General features: G+C 38.6%; 1 protein-coding gene across 9 annotated transcripts in view; it reads left to right on the forward strand.

Annotated features, from left to right (window-relative positions):
* The window catches only part of NAA16 (N-alpha-acetyltransferase 16, NatA auxiliary subunit), a 366,631-nt gene that overhangs the window by 33,486 nt on the left and 317,344 nt on the right, over positions 1-15,801 (forward strand). For 8 of the 9 annotated variants that reach the window (XR_008211630.1, XM_052705580.1, XM_052705579.1 and 5 more), the window contains one exon: positions 911-1,017. Coding sequence is in view for 8 of the 9 variants with exons in the window: in XM_052705580.1 (XP_052561540.1) it covers positions 911-1,017 (107 nt within the window). In the remaining variant the exon portion in view is untranslated. The other variant, XM_052705581.1, reaches the window with a different exon arrangement.

Below are 15,801 nucleotides of genomic sequence, written 5' to 3' on the forward strand. Positions count from 1 at the left end.
AGCATTATGTTTAAAGATTGAGAAGTCCACAAGAGTAATCAGTGAAGTGTAATAGCCTCATCTCTATTCAAAGCAAAGTGAAGCAAAAACCAATAAATTGAAACAATTGGAAACAATCATTGTTTTCCATAGGGATACAAACATGAAGAGCAGCTGTATTGTTATTTTTCATTGGATGCCTTCTCTTTGAAGTCTAGCTTTGTTTCACAAACAGCATTTCTCAGGAACATGAAACTGCAAGTACTACGACTTTTATTAACCTGAAAATGTAATGAAAAGTTCATTAAGTTTACTAAGTATTGTGGATACGGTGCTGCTGAACACATCTCCTGTTTCTGATTCCAGAAACAATCATTGTATTTGAAGTTGTGTCCTACTCATTAAAACAAAAAAGACTGGAAGAGAGGTGCAGAACTCATTTTATCCATCCTTCTTCCTCAGTGCAGGATAATTTTTGTGCTATTGCTAACTCACATTCGTGTAATTCAATCATAAAAAGTTAGTGATGAAGCTTTTACAAGATCTCCAAGGTAATTTATTCCAGTGCTTAGTTACTCTTACCGCTGTGTTTTTTCCAGTGTTTATTTGAATGCCCTTGTTATGTGCAGTATTAAAACTTTTAATACCTTCCCTTTTTAACAGCTGTTACAGATTTGGAGACTGTTACCATGTCTTCTAGTCATCGGTCTCCTAAATGCTAGCAAGTTAGGCACTTTCCTTTCTGTTTTTTTTTTTTTATTATTTTAATTAATCCAGAGCATATTTGCACCTCATTCTTAATTAAAAGATAAAAACCCTTAACTACAGTTTTTCAGTTGCTCTATTATCCAGAACTGTACACGGAGTAGTGCTAATATTTATATAACACTTGCAATCACTGACATATAACCAAATACACTTTTGTTTCTAGGTGAAAAATTTAGAGAACTATTGGATAAGTTCCTGAGGGTTAACTTCAGTAAAGGCTGCCCACCCTTGTTTACCACTTTGAAATCTTTATATTACAATCCAGAAAAGGTAAAGTTTAGTACTTACTTTGCTTTAATGAAGTCTTCCGTATTGAATTTCTAAAAGTTAATCCAAATGTTTGTTCTTAGATTTTACTATTTCTTACAAACAACCTCTGCTGAACACTTTTCTCCCTAATGTTGCTGTTTTGTCCTATGTGAATCATCATTGGGTGATACTTAATCTGTGACAAGATTTTTACTTCTGTTGATAATTGATTTGAAAATACTTGAAGCCTGGTTGCAGGTTGCACTGATCTTTATTCATTTTTTATTTTTTGAAGCTCAAAGGTAACCAGTAAATATGTGTGCTCTGCAAGTGTGTCAGGATTCATTCAGCTTATGGTTTATGATGTCACCAGAAGTAATGATTTTAAAATATCGTACAGATGTCTAATATTCTACATATATTTGAGTTGCATCAATACGTAATTGTTACTATTTACCACAAAGGCTTGTTTCCCGTTTCAGTCTCTGGATAATCTTAGTGTTCAATTTCTACACTTTTAAATTCTCCTAGATTTGGAAAAATTGTGTCACACTGGAACTGTTATTTCAGATTGAGTTATTTGTTCCAAGCTTTCAAAAGGTGCAGTAAGTGCTTCAAATTAAGGTTAATAAAATGTGCAGCAAATAAAAAAAATTGATTCAGATGTTCAGTTTTTGCTACAGGCAATAAGAACACTTGGTATTCCAGTTGGGAACAGCTTTTATAGCTTGAAGAAAAACTTCAATATAGGATGCTTATCAACCAACTTTGGCTATTCTTGACTTTGAGAATCTCCTATCATTTTCAAAATGCTTCTGTTTTGAGAATATTCATAGAATTATTCATAGAATTATAGAACAGCTTGGGTTGGAAGGAACTCCAAGGATCATCAAGTTCCAGCCCCTCTGCTACATGCAGGGCCACTGACCTCCAGATTTGGTACTAGACCAGGCTGCCCAGGGCCCCATGCAACCTGGCCTTGAGCACCTCCAGGGACAGAGCATCCACAACCTCTCTGGGCAGCCTGTTCCAGCACCTCACCATTTTCTCTGTGAAGAACTTTCCCCAATATCCAACCTAAATCTTCCCTCCTTCAACTAAAAACCATTTCCCCTTGTCCTATCAGTATCTATCTGGGATAGTATTTTCTCCTCCTTTCTATAATCCCCTTTTAAATACTAGAAGGCTGCAATGAGGTTTCCTCACAGTCTTCTCCAGGCTGAACAAGTCCAGCTCCCTCAGCCTGTCTTGTAGGAGAGGTGCTCCAGCCCTCTGATCATCTTCCTGGCCTCCTCTGGACCTGCTCTAACAGCTCAATATTATCTGTGCTTTTTTCCTGTAAGTTGACATAATCGTTAAGGAATTCTGGCATGCTGTGCAGTACAAGCTTTTTCCACAATGCATACTGGTAATGCATGCTTTCAATGTAAACTTTAGAAACTGGATTGAATTTTTTAAAATGTCAACACATTGAGTACCTAGACAGAAGAAAATAAGTACTGCGGAAGTTGTACATCTGATAATGATGTATGTAAAAGATAGTCTCATTGTGCTTGGAAAAATATTTTGACACCTGTTTTGTGAGTAAAAAGATCACTAGCATGTCTGGGGACAGATTCACTCAGAGTAGTTGATTTCTTGCTAGTTATCTTCAGTGAGATCACTGGTCTGATCACATAAGATCACTGCCTATTAGGACTTGAGGAGCTTGATTCTAAATACTGATTTTCGCCTCATATTTGACAGATATTTTCAGATCTGTGTGCAGTGCTGTCTTCTGCAAAAACATCCTCCTTTTCCTTCTGTTGCTTCTCTTCCTCAAAATGAGTCTGTTTTGCATTTCACGTGGTTGAATATTCATGTAACACAACAGTTTGAAACAGAAATTTTCATGTTTGACAGTTTTAGCCATTATAAAGTTCAGGGGTTATGGGAAGGAAAAGTGTGAAAAGCTAATGTGTGCTTTTTAGGAAAATGCACCTTGGTATCTAACTTAACTAAGGTGATGCTTAATGCTAGTTTCTAACTTAAGTTATTGGTATATTTTTCACTGAAAACTGAAAGAATTGTACTCAAGATCATGTTGTACCTTATAGATAATTAGGAAATAAGTTCTCTAAAAGTGTTGGAAATGTACATTTTGTCCTCTGATTTTCAGAAGCAGTTCTAATCTGCAATTTCAGTCTGAGACCATACAGATAAGATGATTTTATTAAAGAGTTTCTATGTAAGCCTAGAAGGTTCTTCCATGAACTCCAGGGATGTCCAGAGTCTTTGACATAGCGTGGTTTCAGGAAAAAGGGTAAAATAAGCGATGCTTAGACTAATAGAAGCCTTCAGGTTGTATCAGACAAAATTGTGCCAGTGTCACAGGTGGGAAAGGAGTTTAAATGCCTGCAATAATATAGATGAATAATGGGGAAGAAATGTAACTTGATTTGCTCAGCTGGGAGGAGGATTAGATTTCTGTATCTTTGAACATTGTGACATTAACACCTCTTAAACCTGAGTGAGGAATCTAAAATGTAGAGAGTGGCTGGTTCTAGATATCCAATGTCTATCTCTCTCTGCCTGTTTGTAGGGTATAGAGGAAAAGTGGTTATGTGAAAAGTAAATGTTTGCTGAATTGTTGAGGAAAATGTTGTTTGGTATTTAATTGACTGAAGGTGGTTCTTCACTAAATGATTTACATAAAGATTACTGGTATATTTCAATTTCAAACCAGATTATATTCTGCTAGCACTTAGTAGTAATTTAGGTACTCCAGCTACACTGTGCTGCAGATCTCCAGGATGCACCAGGATTAGAGTGAAGCTTACTCAAGGAAATTCTAGAAACTCTTCTGTACTTACTCTGCTTAGACCACAAATACCAAGGTTGGAAATTATGCTTTAGTTTCCAACAGACACGTTGTTATAAAGATCTAAAACAGGTTTGCTGTATTTGTGGCAGTTGTGGAAATGATATCAGAAAACAGTAGAAATTCCCACTTTCTGGGGGGGCTGCTTACAGAGTTAAAGTTCAAATGTTCTTTTATAACGTTTGACTGATGATCAATTAGTGGTGTTTTAGTATTTTATTTTTTATTGATCAAAGATTCTTTGAGTAACTGAAGGCTTAAAGGTAAGTGCTGAACAAGTGAGTAACCAAATCCAAGAATACTCGAGTAATTTTTAATTCACAAGTTCCCCAAACACTATATTGGTGTTCTGAGAATTGATTGACAAAATCATAGAATGGCCTGAGTTGAAAAGGACCTCAAAGATTATCTAATTTCAATCCCCCTGCTATGGGCAGAGTTGCCAACCACTGGACCAGGCTGCCCAGAGCCACATCCAGCCTGGCCTTGAATGCCACCCTCTGAGTACAAAACTTCCTCCTAGAATCTAACCTAAACCTCCCCTTTCTTTCTTAATTTAAAAATCTTCTCCCTTGTCCTATCGCTATCCACCCTTGTAAACAGTCGTTCCCCCTCTTGTTTATATGCTCCCTTCAAATGTTGGAAGGCCACAATGATGTCTTCCTGGAGCTTTCTCTTCTCTAAGCTAAACAAGCCTTCCCCCAATCTTTCTTCATAGCAGAGATAAATCCTTCCTGGTACTGTCTGCTGTACTCTTTGAATTGTTCTATAGAGAATGTGTTTAAGTGTGATTCAAGGATGCTTATTCTGTTAGAAGGGCAGTAAGTATGAATTCCTAAACTAAGTCATGAGTTAGCACTCAGCAGGCTGCTCAAAGCAAGTACTAAATGCTGCTGTCTTTTCAGGCTGTAACAATTTTAAGGAACAGCCTGGAGTATGCAGATTAAAACATAGGAAGCCAGACTTCATCCATTTGGTTGTTTACAAAGCTTTTTTTTTTTTCTTTAAAGGAAGGAAAAAAAAGTGTTTTTTGTGGGTTTGTTTATTTTGTTATCATTGTTTTACTTTTTAAGGGATCAAGGTGGGGGTGGGCTGTGATGACACTGTTGTAGTGTAGGAACTTGCATCAATTTTGGCACACCTCAGATAAGTCCATATACTTCAGAAGTGTAAAATCTTGATGTCTTAGTGTGCAGTAGATGGTTTTTGTTTTTATCTGCTAGTCGCCTTATTTACAGTAATAATACTGTAAGTTATTGAAGATGGAAGAAATTCAGTCAAGCTGTGTTTTCTTTAAGTCAATAACTATCCCTTGTATACCTTCATAATTGTTACCCACCTTGTTTAAGTAACAGAACATCATTTTACAGCTGCTTGCTCAACTGCCCCTTTGGTCATGCAATTTTCTTTCTCTTCACATCAGTACACGGCTCACTGAGCTGCTTCAGGGTCAATCCATCTGCAAACAAATCCTTTGCATTAGTGTGATCACTTTTCTGCGTGTTCTCGCTAGGTTTGTGAAGGACAGTAAATATTACAGGTGAATACACAAACAGCGTGCCAGAGTTGTTGAATCAAGACAGGGCTCACAGCAGCACAGACTTCAAATTGTACAAAGGCATGGTGGCTTTGTCATCTAAACCCAGCTAAGACATCCGCGTTACCACTTAGAACTCATCTGACCAGGAAGCATAGGAGGCAGTTCATGTTGCTGTCAATTGCGTGCCTGTATCCATAGCCATTGTGCCATTGTTTCTCGAATTTAGTATAGAAATATGCAAAACCTGTGTTAGGCTGAGATTTATTTTTTTTTTATATCTCAGGAGATGGTAAGTTGTTGCCTTGGATTTTTCACATCCAACTCTGGCGCTTTGAAACCTGTTTGTTATGACACTGGAATCTTTACTACATGACTCAGTACGGAAAGGAATAAGTCACTAGGTTAAGTATGTACATTAAGTGCATCTTAGGATCATGCTTCAGGTATTGTAAATCAAGAAGATGCTTTAATTTGCATGCTGAGATTTAGAAACAGCGTTTTTCTTACCTAGATTGTAGCAGATCCAAAGGTGTTTTGGCATTTAGTTTCTGGCTTCTCACTGAACATCTGTTGACAATCTCTGTGGAGATTAATGAAATATTTTTTTAATGCGTTGGAGTCAGTGCAAACATTTCTAAAGCATGCAATCATGATGAGGCAATAAGAAAGGATATAGTTAAGGATATAGTGCTTATATCTTATGTACACCTTGGGCAGAATAATGCCTTGTTCAAATCCTTAATTGAGTTTTTTTGTTTGAACTGTTGTTTGAAATCCTTTTGCCTGATGCATCACTGGATGCGATGTCTAAACAAAGGATGTTAAAGGCAGAGAGTGTTTTTGCTACTCCGATATTTCCAGGAATACTAAAACTATACACAGAATTCTTTATGTAGTTTATAGTAAAGGATATAACACATTTCTTTACATTATTTCATTCAGTTAATCTTTTCACAAGTATTTGCTTTAATCAAAATAGTGTAGTTCACCTATACGTGTGTTTCAGTAGAGGTTACTGAAGTGGTTATTCACCCTGGAAAGCAGCTTTGCAGAAAAGGACATGGAGGTTCAGATAGCAAACTGAACATAACCCAGTGGCATGCCCCTGTGACAAAGAAGGCCAACAGCACCTTGAGCTGCCCGAGGAAAAGCACCACGATGTTGAGGGAGGCCAGTCCTGCTCAGTCCCTTCATGAGGTGCATCTGGAGTGCTGGGTGTAGTTCTGAGCTCACTGGTTCATGACAACTGTCAATGACAAGAGCAGAGTGAGAGAGTCCCTTGTCCCTGGTGACAGTCAGAATGTGACTGGACCTAGCCCTGAGTAACTGACTTCAGCTGGCCCTGTTCTGTAAAGGGAGGAGATGGACTGGGTGGTCTGCAGAGGTCCTCTCTAGCCTTAATGGTTCTGTGTAAGTACTTCCGTACAGAGTCTTACCTTCAAGTTTAAGATGAGCTTGTAGCTTTTGACTTGCTGGAGTGCAAGCTACTCCATGAACTGTACTTCAGTACTGGAGTTAATGCTTTTTGCACAAGCCTGGCAACATTAAGATCTTAGAGTAAACAGTGCAAAAGTGTAAAAGAAAGATGGGCTTGCCTTGAATGCATGTAGGCAGGAGCATTGAGGTAACCAATTGGCATGTTGTGATTTGGAGTCTTAGTGGTTTTATATCTGTTTGTCAGCAAAGGTCCCAGTCAGTTCCTAATGTTTCTTGCTTCTCCTTTCTCAGATCATTCATGAAGAGTTAAATAAGCACTTTCCACAGAACCTGCTTTTTTAGAAATGGGTTCACTTCAAATACAGGTGAATAGCTGCAGATTTGCATTAGTGTTAGGTTAAATGTGAGAACATGCATGGTTTGCCACATGGCAAGTGAAGCATCTGTAACTACTGCTGCAGGGTAGGCACTTCACAGAAGAGTAGGTTGCTTATTCAAGTGTGTGATCTGGTTATGCTGAGGGTGCTGTTGATAGAAAGGAACCTCCTTGTTGTTTCAGTACAGTCCTCCATTCATCATTCTGGATTTTGGAATCCTCAAAATGCCATATATGGCATCCCATTTTATTTCTGTGATTTTCCACAGTGCACATTCTAACAGATAGTGTAATAATTGTGCATTTGATGTTTTATCAGTGATTATCTTCCTGTTCTTTTCGGTAAAGAGCTGTATAAAGATGTCCTGCCCTTGTTAGAAATCAGTCGATTAGCTGCTTTGTTGATGGAGTTGTTCACCGATGCTGAATTTGCTCTCATTGTATTGAAGGAAAAGTGGAGGAGAGATGCCAGTAAAATTCCAGTGAAGTCATTAAAATCATATCATATAATGGTTTAGACCTTAAAGATATCTAGCTCCAACCCCTCTGCCATGGGTAGGATTGACCCCCACTAGATCAGCCAGCTCAGGGTCCCATCCAACCTGGCTTTGTACACTTCCATAGCTTCTCTGGGCAACCTGATCCTTTCTTCCTCACATCTAACCAAAATCTCATCTGTTTTAGTTTAAAGCCATCCCCTCCTTGTTGTGTCACTATGAGAGTGTGTAAAAAATTGGTCTCTTCCTGCTTGTGCCTTTCAAGTACTGGAAGACCACAGTGAGGTCTCCTCGTAGCTTTCTTTTCTCCAAGCTAAACAGGCCTAAGTTCCTCAACCTTTCTTCATAGGAGAGGTACTCCAGCTCTTTGATCATCTTTTTGGCCCTGAGTCATAATTATCCCAGGAATTGTTTCCCAGGTCAAATAGCTCATGCTTACTGTGAGCTGCCTGCAGATGAAGACAATTTGTTTGGGCAAACCTGCTGGTGTTTGTAATGTATACAGCAGGAATGATTGGTACAGTATTGCAATGGGTCATTGTGTGGTGTGTTAATTGTGTTAATACACAACAACTGTTGGGATGCTCAGCAGAGCAGTTCTCTGCAATGCTTGACAAATACCATATCCTAAGCTTTCAGCAATTAAATTAGATTCTGTGTTATGGAGATGAGTGGACTTGGGTGTCCAGTGCCTTTGACTTTTATCTCTAACTCATACTCACTATGCTAAGTAACTTTTGCCTTCTACAGTCTACAGTGGCAATGGCATTTACTTTCAGAAGTTATGCAGTACTTTGTAGTACAGTATGCAATGACATGCAGTTAAAGAGAAAACTGTCTTTTACCCTAAACCAACCTGTTCTTTGAGAAGGTGGTAACACAACTCCCAAACTTTGTCGTCTTCATCTTGTTTTTTTAATTAATGTGAGCTCTACCCTAGAAAATACTGTGATCACTGCATGCTCTGTATGCTGACAGAGAGAGTAACAAGCACGGAGTTTTTGTGACTCCAGCAGATACTGCTGCTGAGGGATTTGATTCATGTAAGGACCCAGACTTACGGACAGAGTGGTTCCTATTCCCACTTGTTCATTCTGCCCAGGTCTTTTAATTGTGTTTTGTTTGTTTTTTTTTGTTGTTGAAGGAACTGCTCAGGTGTTTGTGGAAGCAGCAGTTTATTTCAATTTGTTCTCATGTTTGTTTTTCTTTGTTTTTACTATTTAGCTTTATGTTTCTAAGCAATCGAACCATTGCTGCAGTGTCAATCTCTCTAGGATGGTTGGATCAAAGATGTGAAAATGAACTATTCCCATTTGAAAGATCCTATTGCATGGTTAAAATAAATGAAGTTCACATGCTTTGAGGGAGATGTTTCTGTATAGCAGGGCTGTTGTTGATAGCAAGCTTTGAGGAACTGTACTTATTTCTAGAAAAGACAGTTCATTTTACTTCAGAAGAATATCATTTAAAACATACTTGTGCTGCTTCTGGAAATTATTTATTCATTTGATTTTCTTGATCTTGCCACAAAATACTGAATTTCTGTATCACTGATTGATAAGTACACCATAAAGGTAACTTGCATATCAAAGTGAATTTGTTGTCTCTATTACTTAGTCAATGGTTAAAAATGATGGGAACTGTAGATAACTAAATAAAAAGAGTCATTTATAGGCATGGCAGACAGAAGACTATAATGAAAGGGCAGCACCATTCTACATAAAGAAACTTGTGCCTTTGTGGGTTTTTTCCCCCCTCTAACCAGGGTACTCTGTTTTCCACTAGAACTTTGGAATATACAAATAAAGCTTGTCTTTAAATGTGAATAAGATGGGATTTTTGTAGATGGCTGATATTTTTGGAGTAGTATTGAGTTGTGTTTTCAGGATTTGTAAGGTTTTTTGCAATAACCTTTTAAAGAACTGATATGCGAGTGAGAAATTTGAAGGAACCATGGAACATTTACAAGAAGAACATTTCAGTATGATACAGCATGTATGTTAAGTATTTTGATATGGATGTCTTATTCTTTTTGCTGGTGTAGCAGACCTGCTGTTCAGTTGCAAGGCTGTTTTATACTGTAAGCACTTTTACAGTTTTTTACTCTGTCTGGCGCTTCAGTTTCTGAAGTTTTAAAAGAAAAGTTTAAGCTAAGTGGTCAATTATCAAGTTTTCTATTACCCTAGACTTTTATTTTCAAAAGCCTGCTATATACTATGGAGTCTTATTAAACTTTTATCTGTTAGGCTTTTAGTTTTTAAATAATTTAAACTACATATGCTGATTTGAGTGCCTGTCAGCTTACACAGTTGACACAATGTGTGCTGTATTGAGATGAAGCTGTAGTCTCTTGCATAGTCAAGAAACAAAAATTTGTGTTTAGGAGTGCCCACAACAGAATTGAGTTCTGTTTTTCATGCTAAGCTACTATTCATGGCTATTGTAGCTGTGGCCCTTGACAGAATTGTTCTGCTGGAAGCTAATTACCTTAAGCGTGTGTGAAGACATGAGATGTAGCTGCTTTCATACTCTGTAAAACTACTGTCTGTATCACAAATAACTACAAACAGCCTTATTCCTTACTGTTCCTCACAGGAGATTTTGAAGTACTAACACCCCCCTTCCCCACAACAGTCATTCTCTTTGTACTTGAGCGTTATTCACAAGCGCTCCTTAGTTCTCCACACACTTTGATTTCTATATCCACGAGATAAAAATCCCAAGAGTAAAGGTCTTCAATTAGTCAACATCAAGGTTTGCGTCGATTGTGTTGCAGGTGCATTGATTCCACTGAAGCTCGACATTAGAGCATGTGCCCTTTTTCAGGGTAGCTTAAAACATGGAGACTGTGAGGAAATACTGGATGAGAGAATGCATGGCTGGAAGAAACATCAGAAACAGCAGTCTTTAGAAAAATCTAAAGATTTTTCTTTGCCTCTTACAAGAAAGACAGCACCTTCCCTCCTTGATACAGTGAGCTAAAGGACTTAAACGAGTTGCAACCATTTTTGTAGTTGCCCTCTGAACTATTGGTGGTTTGTGTAAGAAAAATGTTAGTTTTGCTCTGAATCTCTCTACATTTTAAGATGAAGTAACTCTGAGATGAAGGTCCAGTCAACCAAGGAATACTTCCATGTTTCTGCTGACTGCCAGTTTAACTGTAGATAGAAAAGTAAGATGGCTGAGTTAAAATTATAGGAGTCGAAGTCTGGTATGTGGACTCGCTCAGAATCTGGTTAATATCTGATACGTTCATAGTGGAAGACATTACTTCTGCAGTATCAGTGTATGCTAAATAAGGGAAATTTTAAAATAAATGGAGAGGAGAGGAAATAAACTGTTTCAGGTAATGCCAGAATAGGATGCTCCCATTTTAGTGAGCATGAGTATTCTTAAACCTGTTCATGTTGGATAATTTTCTTTGAAGTTAGTACGAGGTTTTTGAGACAAGTTAGACTATAAATAATAATAGCTAGATGTGCAGTTGAATTTGAAACAATGTAAATAACCTAGTCATCACAGAATCACAGAATGGCCAGGACTGGAAGGGACCTCAAGGATCGTGAGTCTCCAACCCCCCTGCCACAGCCAGGGCCACCAACCTCCACATTTAGTACTAGACCAGGCTGCCCAGGGCCCCATCCAACCTGGCCTTGAACACCTCCAGGGATGAGGCATCCACAACCTCTCTGGGCAGCCTGTTCCAGCACCTCACCACTCTCTCTATAAAGAATTTCCCCCTGACATCCAACCTAAATCTTCCCTCCCTCAACTTCAAACCATTTCCCCTTGTCCTGCTGTTATCTACTGTTTCAAAGAGTTGATTCCCCTCCTGTTTGTAGGCTCCCTTTAGGTACTGAAAGGCTGCAATGAGGTCACCCCACAACCTTCTTTTCTCTAGGCTGAACAAGCCCAGCACCCTCAGCCTGTCTTCTTAGGGGAGGTGCTCCAGTCCCCTGATCATCTTTGTGGCTCTCCTCTGGACCCTCTCCAACAGCTCTCTGTCTTTCTTGTACTGGGGGTTCCAGACCTGGACGCAGTATTCCAGATGGGGCCTCACAAGAGCAGAGTAGAAGGGCACAGTCACCTCCCTGTCCCTGCTGGCCACCCCACCTCATGTTTGATTTTGTTAACAAATAGAAGTTTTAATGAAAAAGACTCCGTTGTTACAGAATTTTCCCAGCAATATGGAATTTATGAGTTCATTTTCAAGTGCTGCTGAATCCTGCATTTTTCCATTCCAAATGTTACCTTAACAGCAGCACTGTTATTCAGATGCCGTGACAGTGTAAGAAAGGTATTCAAAGAGTGTTGCTTTAAAACAAATCCTTACATTTAGTTTTAATTTTTATTCTCTTAGATTTGAGGCACTTTAAATTCATGGCTCACCCTCGTATAGTCATCTTCAAGTTTTTGTTTAATGTGAAACTGATCTTATACCAGTTACTGTTCCTCAGCTTCAAAGGAGCTTGTCAATTTTATATGTAACAAGGTATGGAACAGAAACTTTTCAAGAGAGTCAAAGCAAGTTGGTTGCAAGTAGTGCAGTCAGTGTGTAGCTGCCTTGGATATAACCGGAGATGCTCATTTATGTGCATACCCCATACCTTTCCTTTTTGCACTGGTAAATGTGGATTCTTTACTGCTTTTATAGAAGGTATTAAAAAAAAATCAAGCGCTGTGGCTCTTGCTGAAATCATTTTTTGGTTTCTCTGTGAACTTATACATGCTCTCATCTTGGATATTCCTTTAGACGAATTTATAGTAGGAAGCCACAGGAAATGGAATTTCTTATTCAAGTAGCTGCCTATGTACATCTTTCTGTATGGATATCCCATAAGAGCCTGAACTCAGACCTTTTGTACAGTGCCTGTGTGCCAGCTGGCTCATATTTGGCATGCTCTGTTCTTTGCTGCCTCGATGAAAAGCACATCTCAGTTCATGCCAACCACTTCTTGGCTATAGATGAAGATGCTTCTTGTCTTTGTTGGCTTTACCAAAACCTTTGTTTTTTTGTCTGTGGACCTGTTCTGTTTTGTTAATTGAGTTCTTTGTTGTTTTTTGAGTTGATTAGTAGCTTCTTTATTTGAAGCTTCTTTAATCTCTGTGTATCACTCCAGTATCACAGAATCACAGTATTCACTCTCCAGTATATCTCTCCAGTAAGGTATGTTCAGCATCCCTTGGACTGAAATACTATTACTCACATGATGTGTCTGTGCTGGGTATCATCTGCTGCTTTGAAATATTTTCATTCTTAAATATTTTGGAGGCCTGAATGTTCAGATCTATGACTACGTATCTGTAGAGGTGAGACTCTGGGTTGGAAATTTACCTTTTGGGTACAGTCTGGCTGGCTTTAAACCCAGGATTCTCCTTTCAATTACCTTTAGGAACTTACAGGAGAGGATGCATGTTCCTTCCAATCTGTATGTCTCTTCTGTCCATCACAAATGAAGTAACGATTTTCATTGAGGCCGTGAATATGCTGCTGTGAGCAAATGGAGTTTAGAAATGAATTTTCAAGAAATGTCACTTTAGAAGATGTTCTTCGTATCAGAGCTTTTTTTTAGTGCAAGTTGTATCTAAAGAAAGCTGTTCAGAATGGTACATAGCATCAAAATAAAAGCTGCAAACCACGCTTTACTGTATTCCCTTTCATTATTTTGTGGTTAAACTCCTCGGTTTTCAGTTCCATAGTTTTGACTGGTTTTTGTTTACATGTGTAAATAATCACCACCATCTCAAAGATGGACTGATAAAGGAGACAACTCAAGAACGAGGTGGTTTAGCTCAGCTTTTATTTGTACACCACAGACCAGCCACAAAGCCTGTTCAAAAAGCAATCATCCAAAGCCTTTGTTAGCAGCTGCTTTCTGTTTTTGCCTGAACTTCATAGGTACTAATTTCTGAAATATTTTTCAAGGTATGCTGATACTGTTTCTGCATGCTATAAACACTTTATCTCATTGTAGAAAGACTTGGAAGTTTTGATGTAGTTTCTCTCTATTGTTCCTCCATTTCCCACGAGAATTTAGAGTATTGCTTCAGGCTACACAGTGGATACTTTCTGTCTTGTGGAAGATTAAAGTGTGTATGAAAATACTCCCATAAATTTGGCTGCAGGTATTTATCTGTTAATGCCAACATAACTTTCCTTTGGCCCAAGGAAAATGCCAGTGCTACTGTTGCAAAGTTAGCTTGCCATTTGGTCTTTAGTTATCCCAGCTTTTGGAGATGGTGAGGTCTGTTTTGAAGTTTTGTACTACAGTGGTTTCCACCTTTGTATACTCTGTAGCTGAACAACTTGCAGATGGTTTTACATACTTTGAAAGATGCAACTTTTTTGGTTTTTCACATAGACATCAGTATACTTAGCAAGTTGAGTGAATATCTCTTCTGCTGTGTTGGAAAAGTAGCATCAAACCCAGTTATGCTCTGACAGATTTTACTCACAGCCTGAACACTTTTTTTCAAGTGCTACCATATGCAGTGTTGGTAATGGGAAATACCTTGAAAATTCAGCTTCATTTGGAGGTGACAACAAGGAGTTTACTTTATTCAGCTTTGGGATATACTTCTGCTAGTAAGACGGAGTTTCCACATTTCTTGGAGCTGGTTTTAAGTAGTACTATGATTGAAGAGAAGTTTTCTTTTTAGATGGCAAGGTCCTGTGGCTGTTCGGGATCTGTTTCTATTGCTGACTAAAAAAACCCAAACAACAACAAAAAAAAGCAACAAGGGTTGCTTGCGTTTTTTTTGTTTGTTTGTTTTAGGTAGTAGAAACTGCTATGGAGACCTTTGTAAGAGGAAAAGTCGATCAATTCCAAGTTTACAGGACAGATTTCCAGAACTCCAAGTTCACAGATAACATAGTCTTTGGATATGACGCATGTTTCTTTCTTATATGTATCTTTCACATTAAAAGAAAATGCAAGATACAAGAATGTGGTTCTTGTTAGTTGATTATGCAGTCCTCCCTCTGTGGGTCTTCAGAATGAGCTGTGAAAAACAACCTTTCTGGTGATGAAAACCACTCATGTTGACATCTTAAGTCATAAGGAGTTGTCACAGTTTGACATACGAGCCAAATTGTGAGGTTCTGTCTTGGGAAACGTCCTAGTTCATTTCAAGCAAAGAAGACTGTCTTCATCCTATGATGATGATGAACAATTCCACAATTCGTTTCTCTATCCGTTTCTACCTCCCCTTTTCCCTCTTTCGCAGGTCCTTCTGCAGTGGAAATCTTCTTGCTAAAGCAGAGTGCTTTGTCAGTATTGGGGAAGATTATTCTTTGAAATTACTCCCTCATTTTGATAGGCAGCAGCCCATCCCCTTCGTCATGAGGGCTTACAGTTGACTTAAATTGTCTCTGCACCAGTGTTCAGAAACCCTAATCTGTGTAACACCTGCCTCTGACGTGAAAGGAATTTCTGCTTGGAAATACAATACTTGTGCCAGAATACAGTGTTTGACCTTTTGGGCTGCTAACTATTTGAAAAATGCTTGGTAATGCTAAGACAATTCTGATTCCGGGATATTCCTACTGTTTTACTTGCTACCTAAGGTTTTGTGCAATTCATCTGAGTTGAGTGCCTTGAAGGCAGTGGGCGCATGTTTGTTCTTGTAGATAAGGAATGAGAAGTGCCCACACTTCTGGCTCTTCTTCCATTTGAAGTACTGCTACAGAATTCTATTTGAATAGAGAAACTCGTCTTTTTCTTACAGCATAATTTGAGTTTCTTGAGGCAGGTGAGTCCAAGAGTAGGAGAGATTCTAGTGAAGCTTTTTTAAGCAAGCCTTTCTGCTGTAACTGCTGAGGTGGAAAAATAGAGCAAATTCTTAAGCCGTGCTGGATCAGTGACTGGAAGCTGAAGAATTGTTGGTTAATTTTTCCTTCTTTAGCTCTTCATGACAATATTTGAATGGTCTAGCCAGAGCCTTCCCATATGTAGAAGTTTCTGGCCCTGTTGTGGGGTCTCAGAATTGTAGCATCCATCACATTCTATTTGAAACACTGAAATTTCAGATGCTTGTGCATTTGACACAGAGGCAAGATTGGACTTGTCTCTAGGAAGGCAGCATCTTCTTAAAG

Source organism: Tympanuchus pallidicinctus, unplaced genomic scaffold (assembly GCF_026119805.1).
Source record: "Tympanuchus pallidicinctus isolate F22 unplaced genomic scaffold, pur_lepc_1.0 scaffold6, whole genome shotgun sequence".
Classification (NCBI taxonomy): Eukaryota; Metazoa; Chordata; class Aves; order Galliformes; family Phasianidae; genus Tympanuchus; species Tympanuchus pallidicinctus.